Raw genomic sequence first — 22,779 nt, forward strand, 5'->3', positions numbered from 1 at the left:
CCTTCCCAGGATGCAATGCTTGGGGAAACTGAAGTCATTTTGCCCTTTCAAAGCAGGAAGTGAATGCTCTGCAAGTGTAAGTATTTCAATATCACAGCATTTTACACCTGACATGTCTATGTTATTATTAATTATCATACATAGAGGGATGCATGGGTAGAATTAGCTTTTGAGTGTAAAGGTCCGCTATAACTGGCAACCAGCAGGAGCACAGTTTAAAACCTGTGCCATGCAGCAGTAGAAGTGTTACACTTACACGTTACTTTGTATGCATGCACTTAACATGAACATTTATATCTCTAGCTTTAGGTCCACTTTAAGTTATATATTGTCTGTGTGATTTTAAGTGGATGGGCCCAGAACCTTATTATTGGACTGCATATTATGAGGACTCTTAGGACGGGGATGCATGGAGCACAGAACCAGTGTTGGGATGGATAGTGGACAGATGCTGTGCAGGGGGATTATGTCCCCTGTGTCTATTTAAATGGCACATTTCATGACTGTACAAGTGACTATCCTAGAGGGAGAGCTATGGCTTGAAATGCTGGAAAGTAGAGAGCCCCTACGCTTCCCCTGCAGATTTCTAAGCCAGCCTTTGAGAAGACAGAGGCTGTGATTCCTATCGACAAGCCGGCTGGTAGCGGGTTACACGTTCCACAGTTGAAGCTTTATTAGTGGAAACACCGGATCCGTCCAACACAACTTGGTCTGAACTCCCAGATTTTGTCCTTAGGAAAAAAAAACACCAATGAGGCTTAACACAGTGAAAGAGGTTCTTGAAGATTCCAGTGAAATGTAGATTTACAAGGTAATTTATTTTTTCGGGACGAAGTAAACATGGACTCTGTTACAGCGATTTTCACCACCGCTGGTATTCTGAGCGCCGAGCGCAGTCGGATAAGTAAGAAAGAATGGATTATTTTGCACTTATGCTAGACTAGTTTGGCAAGTGAGGGCGTCCCGCTGCTTTTGTTTAGAGGTCAACAAACCAATATACTTAAAGCTGATTCTCTAGCAGATATAAAACAGACAAATGAACGCTCCTCTGCATTCCTCAATACATAATGAAATATATTATTGTATCATGCAAGCTGAGTTGAGTTGTTGAAGACCTAATTTTTTGTTCTGCTGCAGTTAAGTAACACTTACAGGTCTTGCCTCTCTGCCAGTTTGTGACTGGATAGTAAAGAAGAAGCAGCAGACTGATGACCTCATCTCTCTGTCACTCTGCTCTCTCTTCCTATGATAGCTTGAGTAGGGATGAGCTCAGGTTTGGACCAGGCCCGGTCTGAACCTGAGTTCATCCAAACACGGAAGCTGCATAGGTTTCCTACCCAATCAGCTGCGGGTCAGGGCATTCCCTGCCCTGTCGCTGACCATAAACAATGGGGTGGGATGCTTGTAGGGAAGACATTTACCTAATATAGGCATGTGGCCATATAAGGTCAGTGACATCATTACACCACACCCCTTTGCTTACATGAAGCATAGGCACAGGCAGGGAATTTCCCACCTCAGCTGATTGGGCGGCTTTAGACCGGAGTCAGTCTGAACCTAAGCTCATCCCTACACACGAGCACAGCAGCACAAGCTGGCTGGCTTCTTCTGCTGCTTCTCCCTCCCCTGGTGAGTGATGCTGTATAGTGGATTGTGAGAGGCTGATACAAATTCAGGTACTTACACTGCATTTATTTACATCTTTTATGTCTACCTAAAGTTCATCTTAATCACTAGAAACCCATTGATAAAACAGCCAGAAAATGGGAATGGTGTATGGGCATGCAAATTCCCAAGTGCACACTGTTGTCTTTCCATTTTGCGAATGCAAAAAACTAGGTGTTATGTTAGGTGAATCTTTTTTTGGTTGACTTGGTTCATTGTGTGCTATCAGGATGAAATTCCACACGCACACCGCAGCAGCATTACATATTCAGTCAACTGCCACATGTCAGTTTCATGATCTTAAGTGTTACTCTGCTCCCTTTACTTTTAAGGAATTGAAACTCTACGGGGTCTCCGAGTGACCGAAGCCACCTCTTCCTCATTATTCATAAGATGGGAGAGACCCCAGGTACTACCTGATCGATATATCGTTACTCTGATCCATCCAGATGGCAAGGAGAAGAAAATGAGGATCCCTGGAAAGATGGACAGAGCCAAGGTATCCGGACTGGAGCCAGATACAGAGTATAGAATCATACTGAGAACAGAGAAGGAACAGGAGCAGAGCCAGGACACAGAGACCACTGGAGTCACAGGTGACAAAAGGGCAATGGTGGGGGTGGGGGGCGGAGGGAAAGAGAGCTAAACATATCGATCTGTGAATATTTAAGAATGACCATATTGGTCCAGTCATAATAAATTTTTCACCAATGAGTCTGAATCCCTTGTTGTCCCTTTATCGTTATAAAATATCCTCCAAGAAGTTCCTGGATCTGTCCTCTCCACAATGGATTCCTATTGTTGCATGCATGAGGACCGTTAGTGTCTTCTCAGTCATTTACAAGAATTGAATAATCCAACAGGGAGAGTGAGACCTCCTTGTTGTATTAATGCTTATTGTTTGAAGCTTGAGGGCTAGTTCACACCAGCCACAGTACGTTCAATGCACTGCCACTCCCCCTCCCGCCCCACAACAAACTGTGCTGGCCCCAATGAGATCCAGTGCGTTCTGGCCCAAATTGGCACGGAACGCACTGTGGCTGGTGTGAACTAGCCCTGGACCCAAGTTGAGATATGAAATGAGCAATGATTGAGCTTGCTAAAACCCATCCAAAAATATACTTTTGGGTGGGCTAACTCTTTAAAATTGAGGCAAGATCTATTTAACATTTTACTTTTTGTTGGAACAAAGACAGGGCTTGATTACCTGCCCCTTTTTTTTTTTTGCTGTAGATGGCTATGATAGGTATATCTCAGCGGAATTAGATCCTTTCCTCTGGGAAATCAGCATTTTGAATGCACTATAGCCATGTGTAGAGGAAGCACTTCAAAAATATTATTTCTCAGTAGAACCTTGTTTGTGTTGGACACATTGCAGATGTAGGGTGATCTCCCCACCAGAGTTTCAAACAAAAAGCCTGGGCAAGACCTCATAGTCTATATCACTTATCCAGGCCACCCAGGAATAAAAGAAAAATAGTCCCACTTTAAGATAGCACTGAAAGACCAAGCTATGAAAAGTGACTCATCAACCATTTCATCAAAGTGTTGTGTTGTATGACGTGTCTTTTTGTTTTCGGTTACAGCTGAACAGGGATCTTGCTGGACCTTTTGGACCAGGCTAGCCGCTGACTTTATTTTACCATTGAACATTTCTCTTTGCAGGATTTCCTCCCCAGGCGCAGCGGAGAAAACCTTTCCTTCTAATTTCTGAACTGTAAATTCTTCTTATTCCCGATCTGTAAATGTTCAAGGTTTTTAAAGATGTGCACAGTTGTAGATCTCCCTCTATGATGCTGGGTGACCAGTTTCCTGTTGGATGTGGGCACTCTAAATCCTCCTGAGGGTCACTTTTTAATGAAAAGATTCTATTTTTAACTATATTGAGTATTCTGCTGTTGGTTTAGGATCATCTTTGAATATTTAATACATTAAAACTAGCAACAATATGCTCTTGACTATATTAAGATGCATGAAGAGGTCACTACCTGCCAGTATTATTTATTAGGAAGACTTATCCACTCTTCAGCACCCATTATGTCTGTATGGTTGACTTGTAATATCCCACTCTACAAGCAGTTTTGACTGTAGATACATTTTGAAATATTGCCACTGGTCTCAAGTGAGGACACCTTTAAGTTACTACAACAATCTACAAAATATGGCCAGATGATTGTGGACAACTGACCATCTTAATCAAACTATAAGTAAACTACAAAACTATAAGCTAAGCCTTTCCAAATGATTGAGTTCAGGTGTGCTAATGCTACAGATTATTAAAACATCTTAGACAATTATGCACATGGCAGCACTTTGGGGAGGGCCCCTGTGCACAAAGCCAGCGCTCCATAAAGACATGGTTTGATAGGCTTGGTGTGGAGGAACGCAAGTAGCCTTCACAGAGCCCTGACATCAACCCAACAGAACAATTGGAACGATGATAGTGAGTTGGGCCTTCTTGTCTAAAATGAATACCCGACCTCAATCCTACTGAACACCTTTGGGAAGGATTGGAATGTTGATTATGAGTCAGGTCGTCTCATCCAACATCAACACCTGACCTTGCAAATGTTCTTTTGGCTAAATGGGCACAAATTGCTACAGACACACTCCATATTTAAGTATAAAGAGTTTTGCAGAAGAGTGGAGGCTGTTATAGCTGCAAAGGGGTGGGCCAGCTCCAGTATAATGCCCATGTTCATATAGTGTAATGGTCAGATGTCAAGACAATTTGGCCCTATAACGATTGCAGCTACTATTATTATTTTTACATTGTATCCAAACCCAAAAACAGAAATTTAAATATATTGGAGTTTACCAGTCCTGATGAGGGGATGCATTAGTTTCTTTTTACAAGGCTTCAAGACTTTTGTTTGACTTGGTAATCTAGTGATTATGATTTTTTTCTGCCCTAGGGCAGTTATGCTCACTCACTCCTCTTTATCTATGGATGGAGCCAGGGTTATCACCCAGGCTGGCACTCAAACATGTCTTCCTCTCTTCCTCTTCATTACTTGGGGGGGTTGAGACAATTAGTATTTTACAGAAGTAGAATAACATTGTTTGTGTTTTTAGCTCAGCTCACAGGAAGTGACAAGGACAATGCATTTTTGACAAGATCATCAGGTATTTTTGTCACTTGCTGAAAATGTTCTTAACCTAAAAATAAAAACAAATGCAGCTACCACATCCAAGGACTAGTACTCTGCAATATATAGCATTTGTGTTCTCAGGGTAGTTATCATTTGAAGCTTTCACTTGGACTAAATCATCCATTAATTACATTTTATTCTTAATAACATTTAAACATGATCCCTTAGTTATTAATGATATCGGCTATTTTTGAATCACTGATAAATCATTTGATAATGATTGCAAATGGCAATGTAGTTTTTTCTTTTGCATAAAACATTTTAATTTTGATACGATAGGAACAAAATCTTGACAGAGCTATATTCGATAGCATTTCAGAGAACATATCATATTCCTGTATGCACAAATTTCATTTTTTTTTATCAACTTGAAACAATTAAATAAATGTGTTAAATGTTTCAAAAATGATCAGGTAACTAACTTTTATCATTTTATTTCACCACAGTTCCACAGCTGTTGAAAATCTAACTCTTTCTTTCTAGGCAGGACTGTTAATCTCATTGTAACTTTGACAGATTTTACAGATGATTACTTTTATAAATTTTGATCAATATAGTTCATCTTAGATTTGATTATAAGTAGGGTAACTGTCATCTTCTTAATTTGGTGCTTTACTAGCTGGAGAAGAAAGAAAGCGTTCGAATGTTGAGGAAAAAGACAAGGATCGTGGATCAGTGGGGACATCTCGTACTGTCGATACCTCTGAAACTACAATACAGAGAAATCAACATTTTTCATCAGTACCCAAAAAAGACCTCTCGCTAGGAGGGGAGGATGATGGTATTCTTACCAAGGAAACTAGAGAGATCATTACAGGAGGACAAAAAGGAAGCAAATTAATACATACAACAAAAAACATAACAACCATTATTACAACCATATACCAAACCCGTCATCATCAGAATGGGAGGGTAGTTAACGTCCACCATGAAACAGAAGATTTAGATCACTCTTCTACCATACCACCCCACAGTGAAGAGGACTTTGTAATAACAAGTGTGAAGGTAGATGATGATATAGATCAATTAACCCCATTGGATAGTATAAATAACTTGCCAGGAAGGAAAGCAGAAAAGTGGATGGTTACAAAGAACATTACTCATATCACAACAGTTTCTAAAGAAAGTCCTACCAAACTGCAAGAAGAAGAAATAGAAGAAGATGTGCATCGAACTACAAGCACCCATTCTAAAGTTCGTTTTCCTGGAGGTGGGCGGCTACCAGGAACTTCTAGTGTTGCCAAAAAGCTTCGGGAGATTGAATTATTGAAGAAGAAAAGTGTAAGTCAGTCTAGTAATGATGAAAAACCAACCCCAGTTTATCCAGAGGGTCCATTTGGTCCTTCAAAAACTGAAGATATTCTCCATAAATTACCTCCCCCTGTACATCAGGATCATCTGGAGATTTTAGAAAGTGAAATAACATCAGAAACACCAACAGAAAGCAATTTTGAAACTGAACAGACTGGAGGTATAGGTGGAAATAACTTAGGAGGTGAACACTCTGATCCTACAAAATCTAGAAAGCAGATTACGACTTTAGTCAAGTTAAACAGAACTGTTAACACCACCAGAAGAAAGGTGATAGGTGGAGATGACAACAAGGTAACCCATAATGAGACAGTAGTAGTAGAAAGTCATAAGGCTGTAAGGGAACCTGGAGGAAAGGTCAAGAATCACACCAGAATATTGGGACCTCAAATGAAGTCTGTTATTGAGAACTTGCCAGAGAAACTTTCTTTATATAATGGAACATTTATTCAGCGATTGGAGAGTTACTTAAGGTCTACTTCATACCCACTAAAAGGCAACCAAACAGTTGAAACTATAGCCAGGGCAATATATCTTTATTTAGTCAAATGGAAACCAGACAGTTTTACAGAAATGGTGTATGATCGCCTACCTCAGAAGACTCCGGGTGCCACAGGGTACTCAGAACCCATTGGGGCATCAAGATTGCAAGGCAATTTTGGAAACGCAGTAGAAGAAAGTAGAGTAAAGAATTTAGGCAATACTACAGATCAAACAGATGAGGGAGCAGTATTGGTGAGAAGGCCAGACTCTTCGAAAACGTTTTTGGTTGTTCCAAGTGTAAAGACACTAGGAAGAGTAGAAGCTGTTGGAGAGATAGAGGGTCCTGACACATTACCAGTAAGGAACTATGACTCTACTTCTGAAGTTACAGATAGAAATGGGGATGTACAAGACAAAGAAAAATATGAATTGACAAATGTGATTGATTCAGACTCTAAACCTGCTCCTTCTAAGCCAGTATTAGATAAAAGTAAAGGTTCACGAAAGCCACCTCCTAAAAAGCCTACCACACCAGAGAAAGAAATTGGGAGGAAAGAAGATAAAAAAAAGCCAATCTCTGAAACAAAGAAGGTCGAAAAGGCCACTAATCAAGAAGAGCTGGAGAAGTTCCCACCAAGTTTGCATGTTACAGATTATGAAACCCCCTCAAGAATAGGCACTTTAGGAAGGCCGACCAAAAAACCCAAAGTGAAGCCATCTTTAAGCTCTGTGGTACAAAGCGGTACACTAAATGTTGACCCCACTCCAGGTACCAGTTTACCTAATAAGGAGACAGACAAAAGAGTGCACCTTTTACGGGTCATAGATGAACCTAATAACCAAGATAAATCCTCAGTAGTTAACCAGATTCCAGGCTCTGGTGAAGGCCAAGGCAAAGCAGATCCAATCCAAAGTCCATCTTTAGCAAAGGTCCCAGGCCCTGAGGCTCAAGGAAGACCTAGCATCCACCAGAGAAGTTCTACCAGCTTGGTCATATCATTAGAAGGCCTTGGATTTCTGTGGGACAGGGTAATCATTCTTTATAGTCCATGGCCACCCACGGATGGTGTGACTCCTCAAAAGATGGAGGTGGACAGAGGCACAAGGCAGGTGGAAATTCAGGATCTTAGACCAGGAACCAGCTACAGATTTGACCTTCACGGGCTGCTGAGGGGCCGCTCATCCAAGTCTTACTCATTGGTGGCGGAAACAGGTACTGCGTGAGCTAAGTTGCAATGATTGAGCAAAAAAAAGTGGGAAGTAGGGAATACTTTTTGCTATTTTGTTGGCTGTCCTCTGAGTTATCTGCTTTTCTCTCAGCCACGCACCCAGATTCCATTTTGCTGGGATAATGCCATACTTAAGCAAAATAGGAAAAGTGCTATTGATGGGTTTTGTGATGATCGGTCTGAATTATATCTCAATGTGCTTTCTTTTCCCTCTTGTAGGAGTGCTAAACATTGGGATCTGTCTTCTTAATTTATCTTTTCTTCCAATAAAATTCAGTATCTTTGTCCGTGATTTTTATTCTGCTTTTCCTCCATTCTGACTGTTCAGTTGAACATGTATCTCACAGCCTTCTATTTGTCAACCTGCAAGTGGACCTGTCTTTTTAACAATAATGGTTAAAGCCATTAAGCCATTTATTAAACTGCCTGAGTGTTCACTACTTCTTTTCCAAAGTCCTGTTCTAAGTCTTCCAAAATATATTAAAGTTTGGTTCTAGGTCTCATTCAAGCCCCCCCATCCCGAGTGCAGGCCTGGCACTGAGCTCATTCAAGCCTACCAGATCTGTGCATGTGCAAACTTAGTGCCATACACGAGTATTCGATCCAGCATGAATCTACTGAAGGCAACCATCTTGTTGGTGGAAACTATATCTAATATAATAATACTACTAACAACCAGCAAAGTTGCATTAAACATTAATGCATTATACAATTCCAGCATCATCTACTTATAAATTAGAAAACAGAAGCTAAAACAGCTAAAACCTGATTAGACATGGTGGGCAATGGCAAATTTGTGTATGTACCCATGTATGTTATGAAGACAGGTCCACTTGATTTGTGTTTATGTTCAACAAAACCCAAATATAGTTGTTTTACCCTTTTTCTTTTTTTTGCTTATTTATAATTGTTCAGTCCCCCCTCACCGTCTCAATTTCCGTTATCCGTTTGACCACTTACAGATGAATAACAGCACAGTTTTACCTCACAGGCCTCTCTCTTCCTCTGCCGCTCGCTCTGTGCTCACCGTATGGCAAAATGACACCGCGACTGACCTGCTGATAACACCTTTACCCTTCAGGCAATGTGAACGCACAATTGTATATATATCATATTGTAAAAGAATGATGTGAATGTTGAAGAGACGTGCGTAGGTGTGTGTAGATATATAGATATACATTTTACATGTTTGGGTGCACATGTTTCACAGAATGGAACAAGCTCATGGCCAAAATTATTTTTTCTTTTCCTATCAGCTGGTAGCTGGAGGGTTTTCTTAAGCAGCAACAGAGTAGGTCATGTGATACCTCATCAAATCGGGCTTTATTAAATAATATAGAGTGATGTGGCTTAAAAGGCGAGTCCATCCAAAATAAACATCAGCTTTTGAAGCATGTTGGCACCTGGCCACTGTCTTTTTAGCATTTTTGGGGACATCAACATGGACATTTCCCCTGCAGGGAGCGCTTTTGTGAAGCAGTCTACTAAAGTTGCAAGAACTAGCTCCTGTGAAAGTCTAAACTGTCAAGAAGGCCTTTTCGTGTGGAATTCAAACCTCTTTTTCTCCAGGTGCAAAAAGCTCCCCCTTGTCCTTAAAATAAGTAAAATGCAAAACCTATCCTTAGCAAGAGACAATGTAAGGAGAATTATGACAGCTGTCGAGATGAAGAGCTGATCTCTTTGTTATGAAATCTCACTGCTGGAGTGCCCAAGATTCCTAAAACTTGAAAGGAGATTAAATATGTCAACATCCACCCAACAATCCAGTGATCAATTTTTAGTGGACTTTCCCTTTAAGCATCAGCCACTCTACTTTAAACTTAAACCAATCAAAATGAAAATCTACAGAAAAATCAGTTAAATCAAACCCTGTTCATTGGGTTCTTTTTTTAATGACAAGTATAGAATGTATATCTACACCACGCACAGAGGTACCGGTGTAATGAACAGTGTGAAAGTGTTGGTATGTGTGTTTATGATATATATATTAATGACAGATCTGTATATCTGTGCTTTCCGTGTCATCTGTCATTATTTTATGTAGTATACCCTGATGTTGATATATAAATAAATGCACTCTATAATCTTGATACATGTATGATATACATAGATCAGGTCATGGTGTATGTATATAGAACATACAGTTCCTCTATATATGTTTGTGTATGTGTGGGAAGAGCTTTTATGGACATACATGCACCCCGTAGTCACCCATACATACATAATCATATATGCTCACTGCTTTGTAGCATGTCGTTGTGCACATGTTGCATGTAATGTTTCATGATCCAGCATGTCATTGACAACAGGAAGTCTTTAGAGTTATAGATATGGCGGGAGGGGGAGGTGTGGCATGGTTGTGGAGGATACACAACGAGAAAGCATAATGTTTTTTTGTAGGAGCTACAAAGATAACATGTCTTTTGCCCCCCAACCACAGCCCCGTTAAACACCGCGCCACCTCACACTGAAAGGAGCACCCTTCCACCATACACAACCACAACCACGGCTTCTACAGGTAAGACTGTTTTTTTGTTAAGGGCCTTTACAACTTTATAGAATGCTGCCTTCTATCTTCTAATCACTCACTGGAAATGAGTCCCGTGCCAGAGGAAGAGGATGTAAAGGGATGTTTTAGATAAGCAGGGATAACATTCAGGCTTGACTACATCTGGTCATACACTGGTAGATTTTTGTACAAACCTTTATAGGAAAAATCTGGTCAGAACATTCAATAATGCCGTTAAAGACTTGATGAATGTCGTTCAAAATGTCATTTGGTTTTAAAATTACATTTTGGAATGAATGGAGTTTCTTGAACGAAAACCACATTCACTGTTATAAATGTATTTGTTTGACAAAAAGTTTCCAACCCACTCCTTTGATTTTTTTCATCACTATGATCAAAAACGAATGATCAACGATGATTGAAAATCGAACCTGGTGTTGAGAGGTGTTGAGAATGAATGGAGTTTTTTGAACGAAAACCACATTCACTGTTAGAAATTAGTTTGTTTCGAGAAAATTTTTCCATCCCATTCTTTTGATTTTTTTTCATCACTATGATCAAAAACAATTGATCAACAATGATTGAAAGTCGAACGTTCCAAAAATGATTTTTTTCAAACAAAATTCCACTGGTGTATGGCCAGGTTAACAAAACCTTTTACAGTAACCATTTACAGGGGGCTCTAGAAGACTCACAACCCTATTTAGCAAGGTTTTCTTATTCTTTACCAATCAGTGTTCATCTTGTAGTGGTCTGACTTCAGCAGAGTGAACGCTGATTCGTTTTAACGGGTTACCACATTTAGGAATATGGACTCTTTATTGTATTTTGTGTGAATTTATGTCTGACTACGAAGTGCCCCCTGTCGTAGTGCAACTGGTACCTCGCCTTCTGGGTATAGTAGTCCTTAAAGTGGAACTTCTTTTGTCAGAGTAGTAAAATTGATCTCAGAGTTCTCATTGAGGAAATTCTTCCTTTGTTCCTGGTACCAGTACTGGAAAATCTCCCCAAGAGAACACAGCCCCACAAAAATACTTTGTAGGGTAAGGTTAGGACCTTTGTTAGGTTTGGAGTGTCAAACAAGTAGTAGAGTCCAGATAAAATGTATTTTTTTACAATATCTGTTAAAGAGCCAGATTTTTGAGGATTCTGAAGGACCCCCTTCATTAGGGCTGAAGCTTGTGCGTAAGGCATTTTCCTGACCTTCAAAAGACAGACTTTCGCATGAAGAAATCCAGAAACCTTGGGAAGTATTCCTTAAATTGTATGTAAACCCAAGCAATGAACATCTCTTGTTTGCTGCCATTTCTTCTGTCAAATATACCATTAAAAGCCTTCTAAACAATAAGTGTGAAAGAAAAACTGCTGATCCTTCCAGAAATCTTGATAGCTGAAAGCTTCCTGTGCTGTTTTCCTCTCTGTTAGCATTGTTCCCAGCTCTCTATGTGGACTACAGAATATTTTCCCTCTATGTTATAGATGAGAGGAGGAGATTTTCTGTAATCCCAACCTAGGGTGACAACACTGCTCTTCCATAGCTACAGTACTGTAAGCGAGCGTTGGCACCCTAAGACAGGAAGTGTGTTATTGGCAGGATTAAAAGGTGAAAATAAAGGAAAGACATCCTGAAAAAAAGAGGTGTCAGAGAAGCAAAGATTATCACTTCATGAAACTGAAGGTGTCATCTGTTAGGGTAAAAAAATGGGCAGTCCTAATCTCTACCTGCAGAGTGATTTAACCGCTCGCTGACCATCCCCTAACCTACAGCATGTTGGTTCCAGGAAAAAGTGATTGTCAACAAGATGTTACATTGTTGAGTAGCAGATGAACATCCCTGTGTAGCTTAACCCTAAGGCCATTCCGCATATTAGAAGTCAGCTGCATAAAGGTTAAAAAAAAATATAATGCAACCACCATATCAAAGGACAAGTTGCAATCAGTTCCATTTTTTCTTGGGTTTAGATACACTTTAAAGGTGGAAACAATGAAAACATCAGGAAAATGCCCCAGATTGAACTCTCTTTCCATTGCTGACCACACACACATGGTGGTCATGTACTTATAAAAGAAGTCACCGCTCAAAACATATCTCTTGAAAGTGAAATTAATATTATCTTGATAAAATATTAACTGCAGTTTATTGCTTTTGTGTAATTTTTATACTAATTAATAAACATTTCTTTATCCCTAGTATCTCCTAGACTTCCACTGGGTGGTCTTGAAGTGAGAGACATCACAAGTGACAGTGTCTCCCTGATTTGGAAGGCCAAGTCTAATTTTTTTGAATCGTTCTTGGTCCGCTATGAAGACGTGAGTGGTAGCGCCACATCAAAGGAGACTTCTGTTCCCGGGCAGCAGCGCGAGGTGACACTGCGGGATCTGACTGAGAGGACCAGATATGCAGTGTCAGTGTATGGCATAAGGGGAGGGAAGCTATCACGACCACTGAAGGAAGAGGTGACAACAGGTATGTGAGTGTTTGAACAATAAAGTGGACCCTTTTGTTTTATAATGAACCGTGTTTATATTAATTTAACATCCTCCATGTTGTACTTACAAATTAAAGTCCAACTGCAGTGAAAAGTGTTTTTTGGGAGTTTTGGAAAGGGTTGGGAAGGGTTACAACCCATGCCAGGTTTTTACAGCCATTGGGGGGAATCGGGAAATAGTCTTTTGTGGTCGCCTAGACAGGAAGGGAGCATAATTTCTCCAGCAGGAGCCCAAACAGTGAGGAAGGACAACTTTTGTCAGATTTGCTGTCTTTGTCTTAGTTTTTAAGACCTTCTCACGTCCCGTGTGGTCACCAGGACAGTGTCTCGGCCTGAACAATCTCTAAACGCCTGTTTCCCGTGATCCTCTACTTTGGCCGGAACATCAGATATCTCCAAAACATTGATCATTTAACTGAGCCCCAAATGATAAGGGAATTTCGTAAAAATGTATGTATAACCAAAGGTTTTTTTGTAGTTTTTAATCAAGAGGTGAATGATTAAAAACCCCACTGGTGACATATCCCTTCACTAATTGTCCTGGGGGCCTTTATTACCAAAACAGAAAGTCATAGGAAATCATAATTCTACAGTTGCCACCGGATCAGGAGGTATGGGTAATTCTTCCCATGCTCTGGTGACAACTGTCTATAAGGCGAAGTCCCCTCACTTTGGAGAGATATCTTCTCACTACCTGTTTCCAGGACAGCAAGTTGAGCGTTAGCTCCTGAGCGGGACACAGAAAGGAATAAATACACTGACGGGGTTTTAACCTTTCCCCTTTTCACCCAAAAATAAAATAAAAAGTTTGGGTTATAAATGGGCTTTCGAGTGAACATATTGATATAGAAATGATAGAAATATGGAGGTACCACCGTCTTTTACTTTTTTGCAGTCTCTGGGGCTGGTATACTATTGAAGTGAAATATAACATAATGATAAAGAGCAGAGGAATTGGTTAAATGGAAATAGATTATTCCATCAGACAGATGACCAGAGCAGCTCTATAAAAACAAAGAGGGGAAACTGTCAGAATCGATATTTCCCATGAAAACAATCAAGTATTATATTTTTAGTTCTGAAAGGCATCATTATGGTCATGTGGTTTTATGTCTGTGTACCAAAGCTGACCTCCAGGCTGATATAAGACAAACACATTGAAGTTAAGTCTTGTTATAACAGAAAAAAACATAATTATATGTATTTTTATATACAACAAGTATAAGTATTTTAATGTAATTTCATGTTCATCAGCATTCGCTTTGAGGCCAGGAGGGACAGGATTCTATTTGCTCTGTTGCTTAGTACAGTGCTGTCAGTCTAAGGACCCATTCACACCACATCCAGATCATTTCCAGACCAGACCAGATTGTTTCCAGACCCAAAATGCATCCTAAAGTATCCCTATGCTATTTCTGGCCTCTGTTCACACCGGACCCAAAATGCATCCTAACGTATCCCTATGCTATTTCTGGCCTCTGTTCTAGACCAGACCAGACCAGAAAAATCCTGCATGTTTCATTTTGTCCGGTCTGGAATGCACTGGAACGCATAGAAACACATAAAAAATGCATGGAACCCACCTAAAAGCAGATTTTAAGCTGAAAAAAAAACTGCTCCGGAACGTGGCAAAATCACGATAAACTTGCAGTAAAATCGTGATGCACTTCATTCCAGATCTGGTCTGGGAAATGGTGTTGACCCAGCCTAAGGCAACAAGCTTACCACCACAAGTACAATCCCACCTGTGTGCTGTTGCTCATCCAATTAAAAGGCTGGGTGGGTTTTTTTTACACATCTGTATTGTCAAGTACTTGGCTGTGATGTCTGGCAGGGGTGAATCACAGGCATGGCTGAACAGATTACAAGTAAACTTTTTTAATTATTGGATGTGCTGCTCTCACTTGTCTCTATGATCATTTTGTCAAGATGTTCCAGTTGCTGATCTTCAAGTTGTAGTTCCAATCAGTTTTATATTCATGACTCATGGAAACTAAAGCATAAGCCTACAGATCTATATACAACAATTGGAACAGTTTGTGAACCCCAAGGCAAGAAAAATCTTTCCATGTTTCTAGTAGAGACCATCAGTCTGTAACCATCACTTAGATGAATGACAGCTGGAACGTAATTGGTTGCTGGAGGGAATCTTCCTTCACAGAATTCCGCACAGCCACCGTCCAATTAAGTATGTTCAGCACATCTCTTTCCTATAAACCAGGACAAGTCCAAATACGGCATCTATTTTTAGATCGACAACATCTGCAGTTCTTGGAGACTCAACCCCTGGAAGTTCTTTCCCACGAAAGCTCTATTATTCGTCATTCCCTGATATAGGCAGAGATCCAGGAATGGAGATATAGGTGTCTGAAAAAGATATAATGACGGCTTTTGCCGTGGAGCGCTCATGGTTTTACTAAGTTACTGGGAAACAAAGATATTCAACTGATGGTCTTCTGAAATGTTGGAAGGTTTTAGAGATCCTTTGTCAGGATATTTATGATCATCCAACTGCGCCTGGATATTTTATCTACCCTCGGAGAAGGGATGATCTGATGATGGTAGAGGAATGATCTATGAGGATCTGCTGGTAATATGAGTATCAGTATGATCTAATGATGAATAAGTCACTAACAACTTAGGATTTAGCACACACATTTTTAATTAGTGAATTATTTGGCATAACGACAATTATCTTCATTTATGTGACTTTTTTTCAACTGTTATTGGCTGTTGTTGGTGAAAATAACAGTATTTTTTCTTTTTTTTGCAAATAGCAACCGCTATGGCTTATTAACTGAAGCCTATTGTGATCATTTCTAGAGAGAGAAAGGAGTTGTGAGGCAAGTGGGTGGCACCACACTCCTAATTAATATGAGAATCAAAAGAAAGAAAATGGCTACAAAAGAGCCTTGGGCTTATATGGTGCCACAAAAGAATACAATTTTCAGGATACTATTAAAAATCGTATCTTATTTATAGCAAATTTAAAACCTAATCAAGAGCATATTGGCCATTGCAAAGGTTTACACATATGAACTCATATTGGAAAACACTCATATACTGTACATATCTTGGCTATATTCCATAGGCTTAAGCAGATTATGAGTTCACAATAGGTTCTTCGCATTTTGCAGAAAAATAGCTTCTTTAGGAACCTTTTGTGGAGCTCTATGGTTCAACCAGGGGCGTCCCAAGGCCGGGTGTCACCCGAAGCAGTTACCGGGTGACACCCCGCCGAGACGTCACCGTTCGTGCGCGATGACGTCATTGCGCATGCACATTATTGATACCTGCCGTCGGCCATCTTGGTGATGGATGCCGGAAGAGAGAGGAGGGGACAGTCACCCGGCGGGATAAGGTATGCCGCCGGGTTCCCTCCTCTCTCCCGAAACTGTTGGGCTCTTGGTCCATGACCGAGGGCACGACATTTCAGAGGGGGGTGACATCAAAATGATTGTCAGTCATTTTGGTGTCATCCCTCCAATGGTGTCACCCGGGTGCGGGCCGCCCCCCTCCCCCCCACGCAAGCTTCTTGTGATGCCACTGGGTTCAACAAATCGTATATGTCATACATATCCTTTATATCCTTTATATATAACAGATTTCATTATATTTCATTGGACATTACTTCCTCTCATTGTATTGTGATATTTACTGAAGGGGCTAAAACAATTTAATGATGGCCACTGGCACAGGCAGTGATGAGCTAATGATGATCCGCTGAGGTCTGTTACACATGATCAGATCAGGTACAGCTCTCAAACAAACATTACAGCTGAGATTGGCCAACAGTCCCATTAGTCACCAAGAGCACATCTCTTCAGGGGAGATGATGCGTTTAGTGGGAGACTGATGTCACCACTTTTCAAGGGGGGAAACAGAGGTCTTTGCTGCAAGTTCTCTGACCTGGCTGATTGTTCCCCCAGAGAACTATGGTGGATGTGTGTAGGTTTGATAGATAAGAGATTGGACAACTTCCGTCCCATGTTTTTGGGTAGCTTTAGGAACCATGGCCCAACACTGATTTGCAAAGCCATGCTTTAGTGATACTCTGTTGTTTAAACTACTGCCATGGTGAAAAACTATCTACTGACAGCTCAGAGATGACCTAATGATGTTTTGCTGGTGGTATGTCATATTCTTCATGCACTGCTGCTATTGTAGTGATGGTCCAATGGTGATATATTAAAAAGTATTAAGAGCAATTAGAGGTACCAAGGAAAATCAGTCAGTGAACCTCCAAACGCTACAGATTTATACACAAAAGGTTACTCAGTTTGGCGTAATTTGAGCTCACAGTAATCCCCTCCAGCCAAATAACACCTCATAGTGTCATGTGAAGCCCATGCTGTGGAGCTTATCCTCTCTGATTCCTCTATCACCAATCACATTCAAGCTTTGAAGGTAGATTTCAATCTGAGTGGTGGTGAGGGAAGCTCCTAAGTACTTATATTCACTGCACATCTTTCTGTATAGGAGAAAGCAATGGGCCTGCAGTGGGTGCGATTGGGAACAAGTCCCCAGCATCACAGGCATGGGTCAATAGGTCACCTGAAGAGCCACATAGATGCCTGGATGAAAAACTGAAGCCCCAGCACTAATCTCTGTTCCCTATGTACGTCTCATGGATCAATTTTCAATTTTGACTGGAGTGAACCTTTGATGGGATAGGGATCTCCTTGTAATGGTCATCATTTGATGTTCCACTGTTGACATAGTGATATGATCTCACAGTCTTTAAAACAAATATCCATATTTGCGTAACCGTACTGCTACGTAGCTACGCAATAGCTCAACCTAAATTAAAGTTACCTTTTAGCCAATTTATATATTCATTATTGAGTCATTAATATAATGTTTCAGTCTAGCAAATGTATATACATAAGATATGGCTATAATGAGATGGAGCCAACTGATAACCAGCCTGGCAGTGGGAGTGGCTCTGTAGTTAAGATAGGGGGAATTTGCTTGGCTTGTAGAAGGGTAACTAAGAGATGATGCATGTCCCCAGTGTGGTGTTATCCACTAGTAGCCCAGACAGAAGACAGAAATGCAGCAATGGTACTGGCCCTGCCGAATTCCATGCTCTTAACCCACCTGACCTCTCATGGTGCCCTGTGCTGAGAAGATGCTAATTTATCTTCTATTGCAGAAGAAGGAGCAGCCAGCTGCGTGTGTTACTGACAACTGCTGGACTACACTAAGCAGTGGGAACCAACCTGCCTGGTTCCCAAATATGTGACCACCATGATAGCCATATACGAACAGACCGCACTATCCAGAGAATTCCAATACTTCAGACCTTATTGAAATTCACAGCAAATCCAGTGTAACTGTGAATAAAACAGCAAACACCAGCACCGCGAGCCCCCAACCAGCTCCAACCTATCACATGTTTTCCCATAGGCCTATTCATAGAGCTCTATGATTAAGCCTACAGGTGAAACATGTGAGAGGTTGCAGCTGGTTTGGGGCCCGCGGTGCTGGTGTTTGCTGTTTTATTCACAGTTACACTGGATTTGCTGTGAATTTCAATAAGGTCTGAAGTATTGGAATTCTCTGGATAGTGTGCACTGTTCGTATACTACTACATTCTAAGGTGGAGACACACCTATAAGACCAGCAACTGGGGAGTCCTGACGGTGGCTAAGGAATTGGAGCGGTGAGATTTCTTTTGGGTCTTCAACATGATAGCCAGTTATGGTGATAACATGGGGTTTGTTTACCATCATAGCTGCTGGTTTCAGCTGTCACTGAACCTCACACAGAGAAATGCACAGTGACAGTCACAGCCAGCAGGCTTCAGCTGTCACAATGCAATTCACTTTAATCTTTAAAAATTTATTAAAGACTGTTATCTGTAACATAACATAAAATAGTTATTTTTTATATAATTTGTGTCTATATTTCAGCTTATAATAAAAAACATGAACAGGGTATTTTAAAAACACTTTAGAAAAGTATTAAATGTAAAAATGACTTAATCAGGTAAAATTGTCACTTTTACCAAGGCATCCTGATAAATTGGTCTGGGACTCTAGGCTTCAATAAACTCTGGTCATGAAAGGGGTAAAAGTGTTTGCTGCCTCCTTAGTCTATGTAGTCAGAGCATGGAGGTGGGTAGATGACAAGATTATCTACATTGCCTTGCAATCCATTTCTTTTGTCTATTTCTGTTCCCTATTTACTATTCCAGAAGTTGCACATGTGCCCATTCATGAACTGAGTCATTGTGGGAGTGGGTGCATATGCCTGAGTGAAGTCATCCTATTCAGTGCGTAGCCTTTGATCAAAAATATTTTCCAAAGGCAGATCACGCTCCGGCACTCCACACTTCATGCTGCAGTGCAGTCCCTGGGCACAAGGATGAAACTGGTCCAACTAATAAACTGAAGCTGGCACAGAGTGTTGCATATAAAAGCAGCCCTTTACTGCATCTTCATGCAAGCAAAATCAAGCACGCAGAAGCAAAAAAAAAAAGTTATTTCTATATAGCAAATGTCTATATGTAAATGTTTCAGGTCTTCCAATGGGGACAGCTGTTTTGCTGACAGATTTCTAAAAGTGGAATTCCTCTTGCTTTTTAGAGTTATCCCCTTATTTCCTGTTGTGTCTCTTGGGCAGAAAGTGAAGTGTAATCTCCTCAACTGGGCAGAAACAAGGAAAAAAAATAAAATGATTTGGCTATCCTTAGGGATTCTAAGCACATATCCTGATATAACAATGGCCACTAGAGTGAGCAATCATTAATATGAAATACAATATTTAAAAATGGAGGAGCAAACCAGTAAAACATTGAAAACCAGTGAAAGTCATGTGAGGAGTTACTTTCAGGTAAACTTCACAACAGTGACCCAAAATATGCCCTTACCAAACGTGCACTACAGTTTCCCTTTAAGGGAAGATTGGACTTTGGAGATGAGATCGGATTGACTTTTCACCCTTCTACAATAACAGATGATGTTGATAAGATTTCACCAGTAAATCACGGGGAATCCCAAATCCACATCAATATTGTTGTGTTACTTATAAGTAAATAAATAGCAGTGCAATGACTAATCTCATAGCACATGACAAGTGAGAGCTGAGAAACATCTTCACCCTTCCCAGAAGCGGCACATTCAGTCATTTCACAGCCTGTGCTTCTCCCTATCACAAGGCCTGAGCTAAATCTGGCCCATATGTGGTCAGCGCTCCGGCTACATCCATTGTAAATTTCAATTAAAAGGCCAATAAATTCTCAGGCGGATCTCTTGTATCTGTTCATGAAAGAAAAATGTTTTTTTTTTTTATATTCTGCCTGGTGTATTTAGCCAGCCAAAGTCTAAAAACACATGACCATTCATCTAAAAGTCCAGAGACAAAGAAAGCTGATCTGAGGTTGTGTCTACTCTTATGTTCAAGGCTGTGTTTATCATATTGGCCCTTATAGGACCTAGTTAAGGGAACAGTGCCAAGCCTCATGACCAGGGACTCATCAATTAGGTTCCTCAAACACATTTCCCTCCAACATGTCCACTGCATGATGTTGGGTTCAGCTTGCCACAGCAGCCTTTTATTAGACAATAAAGAAATATAAAACAATTTTCAATTACAAATAATAACAATAGTCAAGATCTCAGCATGCATTAGACAGAAAAACCTAGTGCTGACACAGGAACCGCTTACTAAAGCTTGGATTTCCTGAGGAACCGAGCCCCAAGGAAACCATGACAGGCACCAACATAAAATGGGCTCCTTACTACCACATGCTTTCCCCCTTTACAAAAAAAACACTTTTTATAAGTGCCAAGGACCCTCCTATCCACCTTACAGCCTTTAAAAATATCCTGCACCAAAACAAGACCAAACCCACCAGAAAAGTGGGCCAGCTTTAAGCTCAGCAGAATCCTCTTGAATGGCTACCAAAGCTCAAACTCCACCCTCCCAACCCTTCTGATTGCCATCTTACCTGGATGTAAGCTTTATCCCATTCACATCTTTTCCCTAAGCCCTTAAATTCCTTGCACCAGTCATTTTTAACTGTGCCAATGTGTTGATGCTCAATTAATGATGTAACCAATAAAAGAGAATCTATTGCAGGGATCTCAAGTCTCCCTGATGTTCAGGGAGTCTCCCTCTTTTGGACAGCAGCTCCCTGATGTCCGCGAGAGAGGCATTTTCTACCTGAAAGGTTTACTCTGAGTAAACCTTTCCGGTAAGATATCAGTGGGTAAGGTTTCAGAGTGAGGCTTGCCTCCTGGAGGAAGGTCATGTGATCTCTAGAGTAGCCTCAGAACGAGGCTTGGCTCTCAGAAGGAAGAAGCTACTTGCTGCACAGAGAGGGTGGACATAGACTACTATTGAGAGCAGGTACTGCTGCAGGGTTGAGAGAGTGCTGTTAACCCTTTGTGGATAATATAGAATCAATTATATGTCCTGGTTGTCTAGTTATAGAGAACATTTATTTCATTTGCTGCCCATAGCAACTAGTCAGCTGTGTATCAGGGGCTTTACTCCTCAGTGTTTTTAAAAAAAAGTATTGGGCTGTCTAATAAATTGTGACCTTTACACTGACAGATATTAACACACACCATTCAACTGTACACACTCCACCCCAAAACTGCTGTCCCTGTTCACACCTGGGCGTATTGACGCTCAAAGCTAAGCACGACAAAACTCTCAACACAAGAAATCCCATTCGTTTCTATGGCCGAACGCTAGAAAAGGTACATGAGCTTCTTTCAGTCAGATAACAGCACATTTGGCCGCATAGATTTCAATGGAAGCACATGAAAACACGCGACACAAGTGGTTTGCACATTTGCTCATTCAACAAATCCTGTTGCCTACCCCGTGGATTGCTAATAGGCAAATGAGAGAATCTCATAAACCAGTCACTCGGAATAATGTGTTGTCTGTGCCTGCCCTCATCATGCTCTAAGACAGGGGCTGGCAACCTCGGCACTCCAGCCATTGCGGAACTACAGGTGCCATAAGGCATTGCAAGACTCTGACAGCCATAAGCATGACTCCCGTGTTTGCTTCCATCACTGACAACTAAGCTAAGAAACAGCGACACGGTGCTCAGTCTATATGGCTATAGACGGGGATCCCACATTTTTTTTTTCTGATATGACATTGTGGTTATGCTACATTTCCAGCATGGATGTAAATCATGCAAGGCAGAGTTCTCCTTTAAGCCAGCTTTCTAGAAACTCTCCTGTGTGAATTCTCTTAGGCAAGCCGCTGGGAATTTTTTGTTGACGTTCCGCTGGGATGCAGCTCACTGAGATTTGTACATGTGGATGAGTGCCAGACCTCACTGCTGAAACTAGCTTACCATCTGTCATTACAAAATACTGACACCTGCCCTCATGGAACAGTCACACAGAGCCAAGCCAGCTGAATTCCATTCTTATAAATGATATTCGTATCATTATATCTGTCAGACTCTTTATGCTATTTGCACATTGTGTCATTATGTAACAGAGAGGGTGCAACTTTACACCTACGGCACTGGGCCAACAACTTTCCAGGTGCCATTCTGAGTGCAGGATTCTTAGGTGCTGAAGGGTTGGCACTTTTGGGTGTAAATTTCATGTTGTTGTATTACTTTTGATGGTTTTGGTTGATGTAAGAATTCAATTCAGGTTCAGAGTTACAGGGCTAAGTTAGATTTAAAGCAGAACTCCCGGCAAAAAGTAAATGTTTCCCCCAGTCCCTTCCCTTGTCTGTAGACAATGTACATTGCTCACTTATGTTACATTTCTGGAGACACTTTTCTCAACCTTTTGTAATGTAAAAAACGTGCGGTCTGTCCGAAAGCCATACCAGACCTTAGCTAAGATAGCAGTCTGGAATGGGTTTTAAGGGGGGAGCCCATGCAAAAACAGTGGGGGTTCTCCCTTCACATTAGACCTCATTCACATTAGGAGCCCCCTTTACATCATTCCTCT

At 40.9% G+C, this 22,779-nt stretch overlaps 1 protein-coding gene across 1 annotated transcript in view; it reads left to right on the forward strand.

Moving 5' to 3' along the window:
- Positions 1–22,779, forward strand: part of TNXB (tenascin XB) — a 74,582-nt gene that overhangs the window by 14,336 nt on the left and 37,467 nt on the right. The window contains exons 6-9 of the mRNA XM_018555830.1: positions 1,998–2,261; positions 5,437–7,824; positions 10,281–10,358; positions 12,541–12,816. Coding sequence (XP_018411332.1) covers positions 1,998–2,261; positions 5,437–7,824; positions 10,281–10,358; positions 12,541–12,816 — 3,006 coding nt within the window. The remainder of the gene's footprint in view (positions 1–1,997; positions 2,262–5,436; positions 7,825–10,280; positions 10,359–12,540; positions 12,817–22,779) is intronic.

The sequence above is a fragment of the Nanorana parkeri genome, unplaced genomic scaffold, assembly GCF_000935625.1.
Source record: "Nanorana parkeri isolate BGI_ZX_2015 unplaced genomic scaffold, ASM93562v1 scaffold215, whole genome shotgun sequence".
NCBI lineage: Eukaryota > Metazoa > Chordata > Amphibia > Anura > Dicroglossidae > Nanorana > Nanorana parkeri.